The sequence below is a fragment of the Orycteropus afer genome, unplaced genomic scaffold, assembly GCF_000298275.1.
Source record: "Orycteropus afer afer isolate SDZICR_OR568_19922 unplaced genomic scaffold, OryAfe1.0 scaffold00063, whole genome shotgun sequence".
NCBI classification, from domain to species: Eukaryota; Metazoa; Chordata; class Mammalia; order Tubulidentata; family Orycteropodidae; genus Orycteropus; species Orycteropus afer.
In genome coordinates this window covers 3,773,294-3,791,707 of record NW_006921650.1, presented here as the reverse complement: position 1 = coordinate 3,791,707, position 18,414 = coordinate 3,773,294, and the positions used below count along the sequence as shown (strand labels likewise).

The 18,414-nt window shown below is 38.1% G+C and overlaps 1 protein-coding gene across 1 annotated transcript in view; it reads right to left on the bottom strand.

The window, feature by feature from the left end:
• SGCE (sarcoglycan epsilon) overlaps positions 1–18,414 on the bottom strand; it is a 68,618-nt gene that overhangs the window by 14,168 nt on the left and 36,036 nt on the right. Inside the window, 2 exon segments of the mRNA XM_042780810.1 lie at positions 12,322–12,520; positions 17,759–17,831. Coding sequence (XP_042636744.1) covers positions 12,322–12,520; positions 17,759–17,831 — 272 coding nt within the window.

Below are 18,414 nucleotides of genomic sequence, written 5' to 3'. Positions count from 1 at the left end.
TTCTGGTTAGCAGCCAAATGCCTTACCCACTATGCCACCAGAGGTATACCCTTGTTGTACTGTAGCGGGTTGCTGAGAGTGAAGAAGACTTGAAGCACTTCCTGATGAAGATCAAAGACCATAGCCTTCAGTACGGACTACCCCTCAACATAAAGAAAACAAAACTCCTCACAACTAGACTAACAAGCAGTATCATGATAAATGGAGAAAAGATTGAAGTTGTCAACATTTCATTTTATCTGGATTGACAATCAATGAAAAATCAATAAAAAAATGACTTGGCTGGAAGTAGCAGTCAAGAAATCAAACAACATATTGCACTGGGCCAAATCTGTTACAAAGGATCTCTTTAAAGTGTTGAAGAGCAAAGATGTCACTTTGAAGACTAAGGTGTGCCTGACCCAAGCCACTGCCTTTTCAATAGCCTCATATGCATGTGAAAGCTGGACAATGAATCAGGAAGACCAGAGAAGAATGAATGCATTTGAATTGTGGTGGTGTCTAAAAATACTGAATATGCCATGGACAATAGAATGAACAAATCTGTCCTGGGAGAAGTACAGACAGAATGCTCCTTAAAAGCAAGAATGGCCAGACTTCATCTCCTATTTTGGTCATGTCATCAAGAGTGGCCAATCCCTGGAGAAGGATATCATGCTTGGTGAAGTAGAGGGTCAAAGAAAAAGGGGAAGATCCTCAACAAGATAGATTGATACAGTGGATGAAATGATAGGCTCAAGTACAGAAACGATTGTAAGGATGACACAGAACCGGGCAGTGTTTCATTCTGCTGTACACAGGGTTGTTATGAGTCAGAATGGACTCAAAGCAACTAAAAACAACAACAAATGGTATGTCCTTATTTCACTTTGCATTACTCTCATTACCAGTCAGGTTGAACATCTTTTCCTATGGTCATTAGCCAACAGAGTTTCCTTTTTTTGTGAACTGTCTATTCAAATATTTTGCTCATTTTTCTATTAGACTGTCTTTATATATATATATATATATATATATATATATGGCAGTCCATTATATATTTTGATAATAATCATTGTTGATTATATGTGGGGCAAAGATCTTCTGTTAGTCTGAGACTTATTTTTTTGTTGGTATGGTATCTATTTTTGAAAGTTCAGGTAAGAAGATAGTCTAATTTATCAATTTTTTTCTCCATGGTTTGTACTTCTGGAGCTCAGGAAATCCATTCTTATTCCCAAAGTCCTAAAGATATTCTGTAGTTTCTCTAAAAATTTTTCAGTTCCCTTTTTAACATTTAGCTCTTTGATCTACCTGCCACCAATATGTGTGGGGTGAATAAAATTGGAAAATAATTTCTCCTCAGAGAGAAACAACAAATAGGCCATCTTTACCCACTGATATGCAATGCCACTTCAGTGGCATACATTAGTTTTCCAAATACATATGGGTATTTCTAAGCTCCCTATACTATTCTATAATTGTATTTGTATATCCCTGTGTTGACTTACTTACTTACTATAGTTGTACAATTGTTGTTGTTGTTGTTATGTGCTGTCAAGTCGGACCCGAATCATAGCGACCCCTCCTTGGGTTTCCGAGGCAGTATCACTACGGAAGTAGATTGCCCCATCTTCCTTCCGAGGAGAGGCTGGTGGGTTTGAACCGCCAGCCTTCTGGTTAGCAGTCAAGTGCCTTAGCCACTATGCTACCAGAGCTCTTAAATCTAGCAGGGAAGGCACTCTCTACCTTGTATATTGAATTCCAATTAAAATCCAAATACAGCTCTTTTGTGGGAGCTCACAAACCAATTCTATATTTCATATGAATAAGTCAAAATGACCAATAATGCCAAAACAATTTTGAAAAAAAATAATTCAATGAAATATATATTACCCTTCATCAAGTGGAATCTTACTATCCATGAACATGGTATATCTATAAATTCATTAGGCCTTCTTTAATGTTTTTAAGTATTAATTTTATTTGTAAAAATCATTCACATTTTAACTAAATTGATATATAGGTTCCTCTCATTTGTCTTTTCTACTACATCTTCTATTATATTTTCTAACTATTGGTTTCTGGTATATAGAAATATAATTGATTTTCAGATATTAATCTTATATCTAGCAAAACCTAACTTATCTGTAGGTTTCTTCAGATTTCTGTGTACACAATTATATAATGTCTGAATACTGACAGCTTTGTTTTTCCTTTCTAATTCTTTTATCCTTTAATGATTTTTATTATCTTATTGGGCTGACTGGTGTTTCAATCCCATGTTGTATAGAAATGTTGACAGTGGTCACCTTTGTCTTTTCCCTTAATTCAGGATATAATTCTAATATTTTATGATCAAATACCATTTTCTTACAAGTTTTATGGTAGCAACATTTACCAGTTTTATGGCGTTCCCTTTTATTTATAATGAGTTGTCATCATGAATGTTGTATTTTATTAAATGCTTAGTCTGCATCTACTGAGAACTGAGATGATTATATGGCATTTCTCATGGTCTCATTTGGTAATAGGGTAAGTTATAGATTGTCTAACACGAAATCAACTCTGCATTCCTGGGATAGGCCAAACTAGGTCATGATCTATTTTCTAAATCTATTATTGAATGTGTCTGGCTGCAACATCTATTCTTACCTAAATTACAAAAAAAAAAAAAAAATCTTTAAAAAGCTATCTTCCTATTACTGGGGTACAATACTTATTTACTCTGTCTTCTATTTTCAGGAGTAGGAACTTGGCTAGAAAAACACTTCTAGACTCATGTCCCATCTCTTTCTGTTTCCCGTTGAAGGAGGAATTATTTTACCAGAAGAGGAAACTGGCACATAGGCTCAGAGCCTGCTGGTGCTTTCGGGGGCTCTACCTGCTTGCAGGGGCATTTGGGTTTGGTCTACTCTTTCAATCATATGGTGAACTTAACAGGGAATAGTGTCTAACCTCCCTTCCACATCTCCCAACAGAGGAGGCCTGATAAGTTCAGTACAGAGCTAAGCCACATTCTCCAATTAGCTTTATCATTAATAAAGTAGACATTTGATATGCACCTGTCTGATACTTATCTCTCAACTGGTTCACGTCCTTCTGGCAGGGAAAACGGATGCTACTGAGTCCTCTAAAATCCCAATGCCTACTTCCACCCAGCCCTCTCTCCACTTACTCTTTCCCTTATACTGCAACAAGTGTGATCTCTCTAAAATAAAAATTTAAATAGAAATCATTTTCTGCAAAGGTCTGTAATGCTTCAGAATAAAATTCAAACTATTTTTCATAGTCTATAAAGCCTTACATGATCTGGTCTTTGCTTCCTTGGTAACTATCACTCCTGGATCCTTTTCTCCTATTTCTATACTAAGTCATCTTCCAAATTCAGATGCTCTCTTCTACCCAAGGGCTTTTGTCCAAGCTGTTTCCTCAGCCTAGAATTCAATTCTTTCTCATGTTTTCAGCAGGCTAATTTACACTCATAGTGTAAGGCTCAGATCAGGCTTCACCTCTTCAATGAACACTTTGAAGGCTTAGACCTGAGGTAGGTAAGGAGCCTTCTCTTTTAATACCTCAATTCTGATACCTGTAACATTTTTCTCCAATTATTTAATTATTTGCTAGATCCCTTCTAGACTGTGAATACAGATGGTGTTTTTCAAAACACTATGTTCCAGAGACTAATACAACATTCCCCCATAATAAATACTTAAAGTATGTTAAAATATGAAAAAAAGTTTATGCATAGAAATGAGAGTAAATATGAGACATATGGCTACGCTTACTTATTCATACACTTACACAAATGGACTGACTTGGGTTTTCAATTTTTGTATTATTAAAAGCAGTTTTAAAATTTTCTATCACCATAATTGCATAAAAGAAAAGGTATCTGCACCAAAAGTACAGGGGAGACATAATTTAAGAATAAATGGCAGTCCTGTAAATCACCAGAGATGGTGACAGTTCAGCAGAGCACTATAGATTCCCTAGGATCATGACTACCGCATCAGACCAATATTTGGCAGCCAGTGACCTACATTCTCTTCCTCAAATATAACTTCTCAGAGAGGCCTTTGATATGGGGCAAAAAGGAGACAACTAATTAGAGGTGGTACTTTATCAGATGGTCTAAAGCATAAACTAGGATTCCCTGTGTTGCTGAGTGAGGGTAGGTCCACATGCTTTGGTAACAAGAGGAAACAGTAGTAGGTTTGACAATCTCTTATGAAAAGCGAGTATATTCTTTAATCCTCACACCCCATCATTCCCTTCATAGTTACCATTTACACCACATCACTCAGTCGTAGTTGGCAGCTATGACAGGCCTAGAATGAAACATGAACCTGCTCCTCTTTCCACCAGCTTTATCCCAGGCTAAATACATACACGAGTCCTTAGCCTCTGGCTCAATGTCAACAGGAAAAAAACGGCACCAAGACCACACTGAGGGAGGGCACAGTTGCCCTGGGGTGATGGGTCTGGCATGTGAAAACAGATTTTTTCAGGAGGCTCAGCCTTCCTTTGCAGGAGCTTACTCACTTTGAAGTAAATCTTTGTAATTGTTTTCTGTTTGATTTAGGAGAGGTTTGATAGCTGTCAGTGAGCTCTGCAGAGCCAAAGAAATGTTCATCAAGAAGGATGAGGAGCTGGACTGTTGCGGACTGGGTTCCTGATGATTGATGGGCGTTTAACGGCACTTTGGGCTGTGGCAGGGTAGTAGGCTACCCTACTGAGGGTCTACTACTGACAGCAACTCTTAGTTGTTTGCTGGACTTTTTTTCTTCAATATTTTATTGCTTTTCAGGTGAAAGTTTACATAGTTAATTATTGCTGTTGTTGTTGTCATGTGCCCTCGAGTCGGACCTGACTCACAGCGACCCCTCCTTGGGTTTCCGAGGCAGTATTACTACGGAAGTAGATTGACCCATCTTCCTTCCGAGGAGTGGCTGATGGGTATGAACCGCCAGCCTTCTGGTTAGCAGTCAAGTGCCTTAGACACTATACTACCAGAGCTCCTACATAGTTAATTAGGTTCCTGTTTAATAATTTTTATACAAACTCATCCATGACTTTAGTTACAATTTTCATATTGTATCAGCTTTCTCATTATTTCCTTTCTCTTTGTTCTGTTTCTATTGATCTAGGTTCCCTTCCCCTCCTTGCCTTCTCATCTTTGCTTTTGGATAAATGTTGACTATTTGGTCTTACACAGTTAATTGTTTAAGGAACATATTACTCTTGGGTGATACCATTTATCTTATTATCCAATCTATTGTTTGGCTGAAAGGTGACCTCTGAGAGTAGTTTCCATTTTAGGTTAAAAGGTTATCTTAGTACGACAGTCTCTGGGGTTCCTCGTCTCTATCGCTGTTGTTGTTGTGTGCCATCAAGTCAGACACAACTCATAGCAACCCCTCCTTGAGTTTCCGAGGTGGTATCGCTACGGAAGTAGATCACCCAACCTTCCTTCCGAGGACTGGCTGGTGGGTTTGAACCGCCAGCCTTCTGGTTAGCAGTCAAGTGACTTAAGCACTCTGCTCCCAGAGCTCCTCAGAGCCCAGGAAGTCTGGTTTTCTACACGAATTTGAGTTTTCTACATTTTTTTCCCTCATTCTAACCAGGCCAGTCTATTGTGTCCCTGGTCAAATCAGTAGTGATAGCCCGCACCATCTCGTACTCCTGGTCTCAGGTCAAAAGAGGCCATGGTTTGTGTGGGCTGTGAATTCTATGGACTAGTTTCTTCCTTGAGTTTTTGGCTTCCTTCATTCTCTTTCACTCCAGACAAATAGCTGGAGACCAATAGCTATATGTTAAATGGCTGCCTGCAAGCTTTTAAGACCCCAGATGCTACTCATCAAATTAGAGTATAAAATGCTAACTTTATGAACTATGTTATGCCAATTGACTAAGTTACCCCACGAGACCATGGTCCTTAGCCCCTCAACCCAGTAAAACAATTCCATGAGTTGTTTGGCTATGTTTAGGAAGTCTCCATAACTGCACCCCTTATGTGCTTTATTATCTCTATCGACACATATGCAGCACACACAAACACATATTTACATATGCCTAGAGCTCTAGTAGCATAGTGCCTAAGGCACTTCACTGCTAACCAGAAGGCTGGCGGTTCAAATCCACCAGCCACTCCTCGGAAGGAAGATGGGTCAATCTACTTCCGTAGTGATACTGCCTCGGAAACCCAAGGAGGGATCGCTATGAGTCGGGTCCAACTCAACGGCACATAACAACAACAACAACACAGAAACAAAGAGTTCTGATGGCACTGTGGTTAAGGCACTGAGTTGCTAACCAAAAGGTCGGCAGTTCAAACCCACTAGCCACTCTGTAGGAGGAAGATGAGGCTACCTGTTTCTATAAAGATTTACGGCCTTTGAAACCCTATGGGGGTCACTAGGATTTGGAATTGAGTTGATGGCAGTGAGATTGGCTTTTGGTTTGTAGATAAACCAGGAACCCTGGTGGCACAGTGGTTAAGCATTCAGCCACAAACTGAAAGGTCAGCAGTTCAAACCCACCAGCTACTCTGCAAAAGAAAGATATGGCAGTCTGCTTCCGTAAGATTTACAGCTTTGGAAACCCTATGGGGCAGATCTATTTTATAACCCTATAGGGTTACTAATAGTTGGAACTGACTCAAGGGTAATGAGTTTAGTTTTGGAAAGATACACCTACACCCTATAAGTGATGCACTCACATATGCCTTCCTATCGACATACATGCATACACTTCTACATGTACCCACATACACATTTTTGGTTGTTATTACTGCTGTGGCAAAACTAATTAACTGCAAAATTAAACATTATAACATTTACCAAAGCTGACCCCTTTTCCTGTGTACTTAATGTCTCCATTTACTTTGGTCAAGTTGTACAGACTTCACCTTTACTTGGTATTGTCTTTCCCATCACCAAAAATAACATCTACTATCTAGAAAATTATTCCACCTCCCTCCACCTCCCATCCCTGGTAACCACTGAAGAATGTTTCTTTCTATGTGCATACCTATTCCTAATTTTCCATAATAGTGGGACCATACAATATTTGTCCTTTTGTGATTGACCTATTACACTCAGCATAGTATTCCAGATTCATCCAAGTTATGTTTTGTGGACTCCTCATTATTCTTTATAGTTTCATAGATTTCCACAATATGAATGTACCACATTTTGTTTATCCATTCATCCAATGGTGAGCACTTAGTTTGTTTCCGTCTTTCTACTACGGTGAATAAGGCTGCAATGAACATAAGTCTCTTTGTGTCACTGCTCTTATATGTCTTAGATATATACCTAGGAGTGGGATTGCTAGATCATAAGGTATTTCCATTACTAACTTTTTGAGAAAGAGCCATACTGTTGTCCATAGTAGTTGTATCATTTTACAAACCCATCAACAGTATAGGGAGCTCTGGTAGCATAGTGCCTAAAGGCTGGTGGTTCAAACCTACCAGCCACTCCTCGGAAGGAAGATGGTGCAATCTACTTCCATAATAATACTGTCTCAGAAACCTAAGGAGGGGTCGCTATGAGTCAGGTTTGACTTGATGGCACATAACAACAACAACAACATCAACAGTATATAAGATTTCCAATCTCCCCACAGCCCTGCCAACATTTGCCGTTTTCTGTTGTATTTTTTTAAAAATCATTATCATTTTTACAAGGTTAAGATGGTATCTCATTGTAGTTTTGATTGGCATCTCCCTAATGGCTAATGATCATGAGCATTTTTTCATGTAATTGTTGGCCATCAGGAATGTCTTCTTTGGTGAAGTGTCAGCTCATGCCTTTAGGTAATTTTTTGATTGGGTTGTTTGTCTTCCTGTTGTTGAGGTGTTGACATTTTCTATGTATTTCAGAGATTAGACCCTTGTCAGATAGGCCATGGCCAAAGACTTTTTTTTTCTGGTCTGTAGGTTCCCCTTTTACTCTTCTGGTAAAGTCTTTTGATGAGCACAAGTATTTAATTTTTCTGTTGTTCATGCATTATTTAGTTGTATTTAATAGGCTATTTATGCCTAAAATCAGGTCCCCTAGTTTGGTTCCTATTGTCTTCCAGCAATATCATAGTTTTAGCTGTATTGTTTGCGATCTCTTTGACAACACATACCAAATATGGAAGAAAGTGCAGTTACTAGATTGTGGCGGTGATGAGTAACAGGAAATAATTTCACAGAGTTTTAAAAAAGTAGCATTAAGTAGAACATATTTATTGGTTACTTTATACACACACACACACACACACACACACATATGTATTTGTGATAAAAATATGTATAATAAGATGTGCCAATTCAACTATTTTTATATGTATAATTCAGTGGTACTGATTGTACTGATTACATTATATTGTGTAACCATTACCAATATCCTTTTCCAAATTATTATGAAAAATACTGTTAAAATGAAATTTTAGAAAAGCAATGGCCACTATTTCATTGCTATCTCTGATTGTACCTCTTTATATTTTACAGTATTCCATTTTTAAAGGATTTTTAGTCCATGATATTTTCAAAAAGAAAATACAGAGGCAAGAACTTTTTTAAAAACTATGATATACACCATCAAAAAGGAAGAAAGGCATCAGAGATGAGTGAAGCAAAGGATTAATTTCTAAATTTAAGGCAACAGGGTTAAAAAAATTGTTTTGTTACCGTGACATTATAAACCAACTAAAAGAGTATGTAAAATCATTCCCAGAGACAAACTTTTCTTCTATTCAAGCATAATCTTATTTCATTGGTGCTTGTATAGGAACACTGAAGTAATAGAATTGGCATTGGGTACAATTTATAGAAATGCTATTTTAAAAGACTTCTCATATGAATACTTTGTAAAGGTTAAGGCTTAACATTAAATTAAAACTCATGGAAAGCATTTCAAGTTGGGAAGGGATCTGAGACAACATGGGCCAAATAAATGCCACTGGACTGACTCCCTCAAATATCTGACAGCATATGCTGTCTTTAGCAGGTGCTGGGGAGTCAGTCAGTTAATGACTGAATTCTCTAACAAGTACTTGTAGAACAAAAATTCTGTTCTTAATTTAGAGTCACATCTCAGGCCCAGCCCTGAGGTTAAAGAATTAGAGTCTCTAAGGGAGTCACAGACCAGGAACCTATCTATATTTTTAATAAAGCTCTAGTGAGACAGTACCCACCAGCCACTCCTCGGAAGGAAGGTTGGGCAATCCTACTTCCGTAGTGATACTGCCTCGGAAACCCAAGGAGGGGTCGCTATGAGTCGGGGCCGACTCGACGGCACATAACAACAATAACAGTGAGACAGTAGACATGGTTGGGAAGCACTTCTTCAGGTCAAAACTTGGTTTAGAGTCCTAGGAGCTTCAATAGCACAATGCCTAAGGCATCTGACTGCTAACCAGAAGGTTGGTGGTTCAAACACAATAACCACTCCAAGAAACAAGACTGGGCAACCTACTTCCATAAAGATTTACCACCTCAGAAACCCAATGGGGGTTGCTATGAGTCGGAATCAACTCGATGGCAGTGGGTTTGGTTTTGGTTTTTAGCTCAATTTAGTTTAGTTCAGGTTCTAAAAGTGCCTGTGTGGGTGGGGCTCGCAGTACTTGTTGAAGAATGCATGAGTTCAGAAAAAGGAGATCCACAGGAAACTCTGTCCATTTGTGGTCTTCATGCTGCTTCTTCCAACATCTTTTGGTCATTGTTTTAACAATCATAATGGAACACATTACCTTAGGAAAACTACAGAGAAGATTCCATATCTGGAGAATGTTATCAGGAGAGATAACCTTATTCATTTCTTGCCATGGTTCTGCTTTAATTACTCAATGAAAAAGAAAAAAATGTTACAATTCTGAAGTGAAAATATAAGCTGAGTCCTTAGATAATGCAAATGACACTAATCGAAAGGTTGGAGGCTCAAGTCCACCCAGAGGCACCTTGGAAAAAAGGCCTGGTGATGTACTTCTGAAAAAGTCAGCCACTGAAAATCTACTCTGATACATATGGAGTTTTCATGAGTCAGAATCAAAACAACAGCTACTGGTTTTGGTTGGTTAGAACTATATTTTCATATAGAAAGCCAATGAGCAGATAGGTAAGAGATAAAGCAACATTTTCCTCAAAACATTTCTACCTGTGCTTAACCAACTCCAAAATCCACTGCTATATAAAGCAGAAGCTACAATTTAATTCTGAAAATTTTAATTTGGAGTTTATACCTCACTGCTTTTCCCCATCTCCCTTCTGTTTACTCACTCAGAATTCTTCTATGTCTATTGGGGATCTTTTCCTTTATTTCCAACCAAGTTTCCTTTTAAAGCTGCTCTTAAATTTAATTTTTATCAGATATCAACTGAATACAAGTACTATCACAATTTGGGTGAGTAAGGAAACAGAAAGGGCTATGACATACATGAAGAAGAATATGGCATCAGGACTAGAGAAAAACTCATTAACAGCCTGTGATATGCAGATGACACAACCTTCCTTGCTGACAGTGAAGATGACACAAAGCACTTACTGATAAAGATCAAAGAGTATGGATTACACTTCAAAATAAAGAAAACAAAAATCCTCATAACTGGACCAATGAGCAACATCACAATAAATGGGGAAAAGTCTGAAGTTGCCAAAGATTTCATTTTACCTGGATCTACTCATGGAAAGAGATCTTACAACCTACTGCACTAGGCAAACCTGCTGCAAAAGACCTCTCCAAAGGGTTAAGGAGCAAAGATGTCACTTTGAAGACTAAGGTGTGTCTGACCCAAGGCATGGCATTTTCAATCACCTCATGTGCATGTCAAAGCTGGACAATGAATACGGAAGACTGAGCTGATGCCTTTGAATTGTGGTGATGCAGAAGAATATGGAAAATACCATGGACTGCCAGAAGAACCAACAAATCCGTCTTGGAAGAAGTATAGCCAGAATGCTCCTTAGAAGTGAGAATGACCAGACCTCATCTCACATGCTTGGTCATGTTGTCAGAAGGAACCAGGCCCTGGAAAAGGATATCATGCTTGGTAAAGTAGAGTGCTAGCGAAAAAGGAGAACTTCAACAAGATGGATTGACAGAGTGGCAGCAATGATGGGCTCAAGCACAGCAAGGATTATGAGGATGGCCCAGGGCTGGGCAGTGTTTTGTTCTGTTGTCCAGAGGAATGCTACGAGTTGGAGCTGACTTAACGCACTTACCAACAACATACCATACACACTGTGATTTATTCCACAGCCTGCACTTTTATAAGATTGGCAAAAAAAAAAAAAAAAAAAAAAGCCACTTCTGCTTCAGCCTACGTATTATGAATCAAAATTTGACTTAACAGTGACATGGATTCTTCTACCTTTTTAATTTACCCAGGTAGGAGTGTTTCCAGACCTCTGTTGTTAGCCACAGACCAGTTGACCTTGACCCATGGCAACCCTATACAAAATGAAATCAAACCACTGTGATCCACAGGGTTTTCACCAGCTGATTTTTCAGAAGTAGACCACCAGGCCTTTCTTCCTGGTCTTAGAGCACCACTGAAGCCTATTTAGCATCACAGCAGCATGCAAGCACATTGAGAGACGGTGGTCGTTGTCCTTGAGGTGCATTGGCGAAAACCTGGTTCTCCCCGTGGAAGGCAAGAATTCTACTGATGAACCACTACTGCCCCTCTGGACCTCTACATGGGTAAAAGTCACACTTTGTATTATTAATTCTTCAGAATTGACAAATCCCTTTCAAATACACTGTCTTGATCATTATAACAACCCCATGAAAGAGTATAACCCCCACGAAGCACAAGGAGAAACTGAGGTACAGAGCAGTCCAGCTATTTGCCTGGTGTCACCCAGCTTGTGAGTGACAGGGCCAGGCCTCAGGGCTCTCGCCTCAAAGGAATGGGCTTCAAATCCACCACAGCCATCAGTCCCTGACATATGCTGGAAAGAATGTTAAAGGCGAAGAAATAGTTTCCTAGAATAAAGTTACAGCAGTCTGCATGTCCTTCTGTAGCTGATAACTGGGGCATCAATTTCCTTTGAAAGTCAGGGCCCTAGATAATCAGCTTCTCTATGGAAGGTACAAAAGACTTAGCATTATAATTTATGATGCTGATCCTAATCTACAATTAGATTCCCAGGACCCGGAGTTTGAGATACAAAGAAGTGTTGGCATAACATTTTTGTCAATATAGAAAATTGCTCATATGTCCATATCTTTAGAATATCTATTTCTTATAAAGTAGAATGCAATAGGCCATCTCCCATCTATAATAAGTTTGATAAGATCATTATATTTTAAAATCCATATTTAAGGCAACAAGATAAAGTCTGCTTACCCCTCCTTCATGTCATTAATGGGAAGCGGAACTCTGCCTCCCCTGTCTAGAGCCGACGTGATGTTTATGGCGTTGAGACGTTCCGGCTGCCACACATTTTTCACTGCCCCAAGGAAGTCTCCAAGAACCTCACTGGCCAACATTTCTTCTACATTCATATTTTTAATGAAGAATTCAGCTTGATATGGTAACGGAAAATCTAATTTTGGTGAAAAATGATATGCATATCTTGATGAAGTAGTTTTATTAAAAGAGAAGCAAAAGGACAATTTGAGATTTGTTGAGTTCTGTCACAATCCTGGCAATGAGGAATGCTAGTAATGCTGCCTTTATAGGTTTTCTCTATGACGGAGAGATCTAAAAACATTATATACATTAGACACAGAACTTCCTCTACAATATAATCAAATCGCAATTATAGCAGTTCAAGTTACAATTACAGAATCTAGCTAGAAAATGAAAAAGGGAAAAAGCGAAATCTACCTCAAACTCAAATTCACGCTTTGCATTAACCTGCTAGTTTCCCACCTGCCTCCTCATTCTTTTCAATTTACTCAGCTGGAAGGAGGATTTCAAGAACTCCAAGTGGTAGAAATGATACTTTTTATCTGTCATGCTTTAGAACTGACAAATCTTTTTCAAGCATATTATCTCATTTAATTATTACCACAACCCTGGTGGTGTTATCTCCATTTGAACAGAGGAGGAAGTTGAGAAATACCCTTTCCAAAGAGAGAAGACATTATGAAGTATCTGTACTTGCTTTTGGGTTGTTTACATATGATTTGAAATATCATATTTTTAATTTGAAAATTACTGATCTTTTTGGAGCATAAGAAAATACTACTTTTTTCTAAAATAAACAGTGATCATATTTTCAGTAACAACTCTATAAACTCATGGCAATTCCACTACTTTGATGACCATATAAGTAAATATTTTAGAAAGAAAATATTTTAAAATTCTTGCAAAATTCAACTATCACATTGTTAAAATTTTAGTTTTCCCTCCCCAACATCTATCTCACCAAAATTTCCCTCTAAGCATTTCAACCCAATATAAAATTCAGATTCTCAAAATAAGAAACTCTTATGTTTCTTAAATCTTAAAATACTTCAGATTCTCAAATGTTACTCCTGAATTGGGAATCATTTCTTATATTCTAATGGTCCTATGAAGATAAAGATGGCCTTCTTTTTATCTTACAATATTTCTGTAATATTTTAATATATTTAACATTGAAAAATATTTAACATTTTAATTGTTTAATCCTCTGTTGATATTGCTTTGTATATTTACTATGAGGTTGGTTAAGGGGTTTAGGTGAATTATCGCACTGAATCCTCACAACCAGAGTATGAATAGGTACTAGTATTTCTCTCCAGACGTTCAGATGGGAAAGCTGAGCGTTAGGGAGGCCCAGAACTTATAATTTGAATTTACTTCATATGATTTTTTTTTTTACTTCAGCTAAAGGAGACTTGTGTACTTAAACTGCTAAGGAGAGTTCCCAACATATAGTGGAGGAAAAAAAAAAAAAAAAACACTGCCGTCAAATCAGCGACTCCTCCTCGGGTTTCCGAGGCAGTATCACTAAGGAAGTAGACTGCCAAGTCTTCCTTCCGAGGAGTGGCTGGTGGGTTTGAACCGCCAGCCTTCTGGTTAGCAGGCAAGTGTCTTAGCCACTATGCTACCAGAGTATGAATATGTACTAGTATTTCTCTCCAGACGTTCAGATGGGAAAGCTGAGCTTTAGGGAGGCCCAGAACTTATAATCTGAATTTACTTCATATGATTTTTTTACTTCAGCTAAAGGAGACTGTGTACTTAAAGTGCTAAGGAGAGTTCCCAACATATAGTGGGGAAAAAAAAAAAAAAAAAAAACACCACAACACTGCCGTCAAATCAGACCCGACTCACAGCGACTCCTCCTCCGGTTTCCGAGGCAGTATCACTAAGGAAGTAGACTACCAATTCTTCCTTCCGAGAAGTGGCTGGTGGGTTTGAACCGCCAGCCTTCTGGTTAGCAGTCCAACGCCTTAGGCACTACAGAGCTCCTAACATACAGTAAGAACTAGTTAAGTATTAATTATTAGCTCTTACAATAATAACATGAACAGACTGATTACTTGAATTCTTCCTTTAGAAGGAAATGTTTCTGACTGTGCACAGATTCAGAGGTGCCAATAGTAATTACATTATGTATAGTCTCTGATTTATTTCAATAAAATGAATTTATCTATAACATATTTTACTCTTATTTAATAATTGAGTAAAAAATAAAAATTACATAAGTAGTAACTAGAAGTTTGACGATCTCATTTCCCATGAAGCCTCTTTGATATTAAAGGACATTCAATGCCAAAGATGAAGTCAGGGAAGAAACTTTGGCTTCCAAGTTTGCAATACAGAGTTTTCTAGGGTACAGTTCTTTCTTGCTATAGATTAATTAGTTTTTCCAGGCCCTAATCACAGAAGAGTCTTTACTCTCTCCTACACTGTCATTTATTCTGCTTATTATTTTGTTAAATTTGTTTGATGTATAGCCCATCTGCAATCTTTGAAAATATGAAATATTTATTCTGTTTTATGAAGATAAATTTCTTGTTCCATACAGATAAATGTATTTCCTGGTTCACACCAGAAAACAGTAACTTACTCTTGCTACATTTTCCCCCATAGCTAGAAACAGTAATGCAGAAATGTGTTATGAAGATGCTTCCAAACAATAAATAAGATCATCCTTGTAAATAATATTAAATACAGTTTTTGAATCTACCAGAAGTCTATCATCTGTTCAGTGCATTTACAAACCGTTTTTTTAAAAAGCTTGACAATTTTTTTGTTATCAGTGCTCCTTTTTGGAGGTCGGTTATGTGCATTTTTTTGATCCACGTGACCTCATTTCATGGCTCCCTTAAGACAGGGGGAAAACCTCTCCTTGTCGTGCCTCTCAGAGGTTCTGGGCCTCCCAGCTGCCTGCTGTCTACCCGGCCAAGTGCTGCTCCCAGGCTGCCCAGAAATGAGTCACAACAGCTTTCTAACTTTGGGGAAATCCCATGGATGCTAAATCTGGACATCACAGAGGCCAAGAGAACAGTAGGCCAACAGATTGGTGGCAGGTCTCCGAGGCACTGAAACCCAATTTAGGGAAATCACTTTATATATTCTCCCTTAGCTCCACTGTGTGATTCTACATGACTGATGTCCCAATAGGTCTCTCCGAGGTGGAGACAGCTGGGCAGGGAGTGTGTCTGAGCACGATTATCCTGATATTTGCCTTTTGTTGTTTCTTTTCCTAAACCTTATCTGAGAGGAAATGGCACGAGAGTAAGTTGCTCTCAAAGATAATGCGTCCCATTGCCCACCTGACCTTATACAGTGTGGCTAGACCATCAAGGACAAAGGTATGCCAATTAGTTCAGTGTTTTTAAAATAGTTTCAGGGCACGGGACCCTATGTTAAAAGCAGCGGAGGAGCCCAGCTTGAAGTAAAGATGGACACATCCAAATGTACCTGGCTCTTCCTCCTTCACCAGCACATCAAAAACCCTGACTTAGACTTGAACCACCAACCTTTCAGTTAGCAGCCGAGTACTTAACCACTGTACCACCAGGGTTCCTTGATTTACATAAACAGCCCCTAAAGCTAACTTTCAACCTACAGTTGTCTAGTAGTCTTCCATTTAGTATCTGCTTGATCCTGTTGTTGTTGTTATATGCCGTTGAGTTGGACCCGACTCATAGCGACCCCTCCTTGGGTTTCCGAGGCAGTATCGCTACGGAAGTAGACTACTGCCCAATCGTCCTTCGGAGGAGTGGCTGGTGGTTTGAACCGACAGCCTTCTGGTTAGCAGGCAAGTGCCTTAGGCACTAGGCTACCAGAGCTCCTTGCTTGATCCTGGGTCTCCACAATTCAACAATGGCATCTATAAAGATATCTGAGTACTATCTCCAGGATTGAAAGCAGACTTCAGAAGCAGGAATTCACAGTGTAGACCAGGCTGTCTTTCAGTCTATAGGGACTCCAATACCTGCCAGTGGGTTTTAAGTCTCTCTGAACATGTAATGGTGAGATTAGGTGGTCCAAGCTCAATGTAATATAATAACTATTGATGAATTCCCAAGGAGGAAGAGAATTCTGCAATTATTCCACTCATGAACATTATTCCAATTCTACAGGGGCAGTTTAGACTGGATGTAAGTGTCCAATTATAATTATTAAGCCCAAAGACAAAGCTCCCTGATCCTACCAAAAGCCCCTGTGGGGGATGGGGGTAGGAGGGTAGCCAGAGAGTTCTCTGTTCATGTCCACAGAACTGGCATTTGGGATTGCTTTTTATATATGAAGGTCATTTAAAATTTGAATCAACTCATGGGCTTTCTGCATTTGGTACTGCTAAAACACTTGGAAAAAAAAATCACTTAAGGAGGTTCAAATTCTTTAAGCAATCTTTCCAAACATGTATAATATGACAAGTTTTACAAAAAATGCTTCATTTCATATAGTATAAAAGCAATTTTAGCCCAGCATTGACTGAATTACCATGAATTCCAAATTAGTAAGTTCTAATAAAATAGTCTATACTTGCTCGATTGTTATTAATTGTACCAATAAGTCTAACAAGAAGTCCTCTACCAAGGATGCTTTATACTATTTTCAGGGGAATATTCTGTATCAGTTCCTCTCCCGCCACCCTTATAAATGATATCTGTTATACAGAGAACTGTCCTTTGATTTATAAATTTTAACTATAAAGTTTGTAGTGATACGTTATTTTTCCCAGTCAAACACCAAAGTAAGGGGAAAATGTTTGGCAATGTAACACTTGGAATATTTCCTTTGTCTCTAACTTTCAAAACCCTTGGGGAAGAGCTTACAATTTGAGCATATGTCAATCTAAACTGCTGATGGACTCTAGTGAGTACTGATGCATTATTACCTATTTAGGAAGGAAATTATGGCCCAAATTACAGTTTATTTCTGTACACCAATAACTTTCTTTGTCATACAACTGAACTACCACCTATAGATGTTTTAAAACAAAATAATGAAAGTAGCTAATAATTACTAAGTGTGTATTCTGTGCTGGATCTCTGTTAAGCACATTTCAAGCCTTAACTCACGTAATCTTTACCATAGACTTGTAAGAGAAATGCTGTTATTAGCAGGATTTTACAGATGAAAAAACCCAAGGATTGGAGAAATAAGTGGCCTGATTGGCTCCTTCTCCTGGGTCCTTAACCCACTGTAGTGTATCATAATATTTTATAATGAATGTAATTTTGTCTAATTTTTTTCTGTATTTTACTATTTAATCTATCATATTAGCTATGCGGTTCTTTAAAATACTTAACTATCTAAGTTATAAAAGATCATGTAATAGGCCTTCCGTAGGTAAGGAAACAATCATCAACATATTTTTTTCCACACCTACCTTCTGCTGACATAGTATTAATGATCAAATTATGTCTTGCAGTCTCAAAAGTACGTCTATTGTAGGCTGTTATCTATTAGAAAAAGAAAATCATATTAAAGAAGGGGAATGTTATTTGAATACAAAATTCATTAGGACAAAATAAAAAAGAATTGTCATTCATTCCATTTTCATTATTTGTTTACTTACAAACTATTCCTTCTCTGGGCAATAAGAATTCATAGCTTTTAGCAATATTACAGGAAAATCAACAATTAGTCCGGTGTGTTGAACATGCTAACACAAAAGAGTAAAGACCAGAAAGGCCCTAAGTGCTGGGAACTGCAGAGGCATCATTAGTAAATGCATTAGCCATTTTGAATTACTTAGCATGACATTCTAAGATTTCAAAAGCAAAACACAAATATAAAACGCAGAATGCATTTTTGCACTTTTAAGTGGATTTCAAGGATTATACTGGAAAGTATATGTCAAAAACAAGCATATCTCTGTGTTATTTGCATTTGGTACTGAACTGTACACCAACCAGTCCAGTTCATGAATAACAAATCATACCGCACTTATGATGGGAGTAAAGTAGTGATTATCATAGTCTATGAAGCCTATGGCATATGCTCAATAACACAAATCAATCCCTTCATAGAGTCAAATATTAG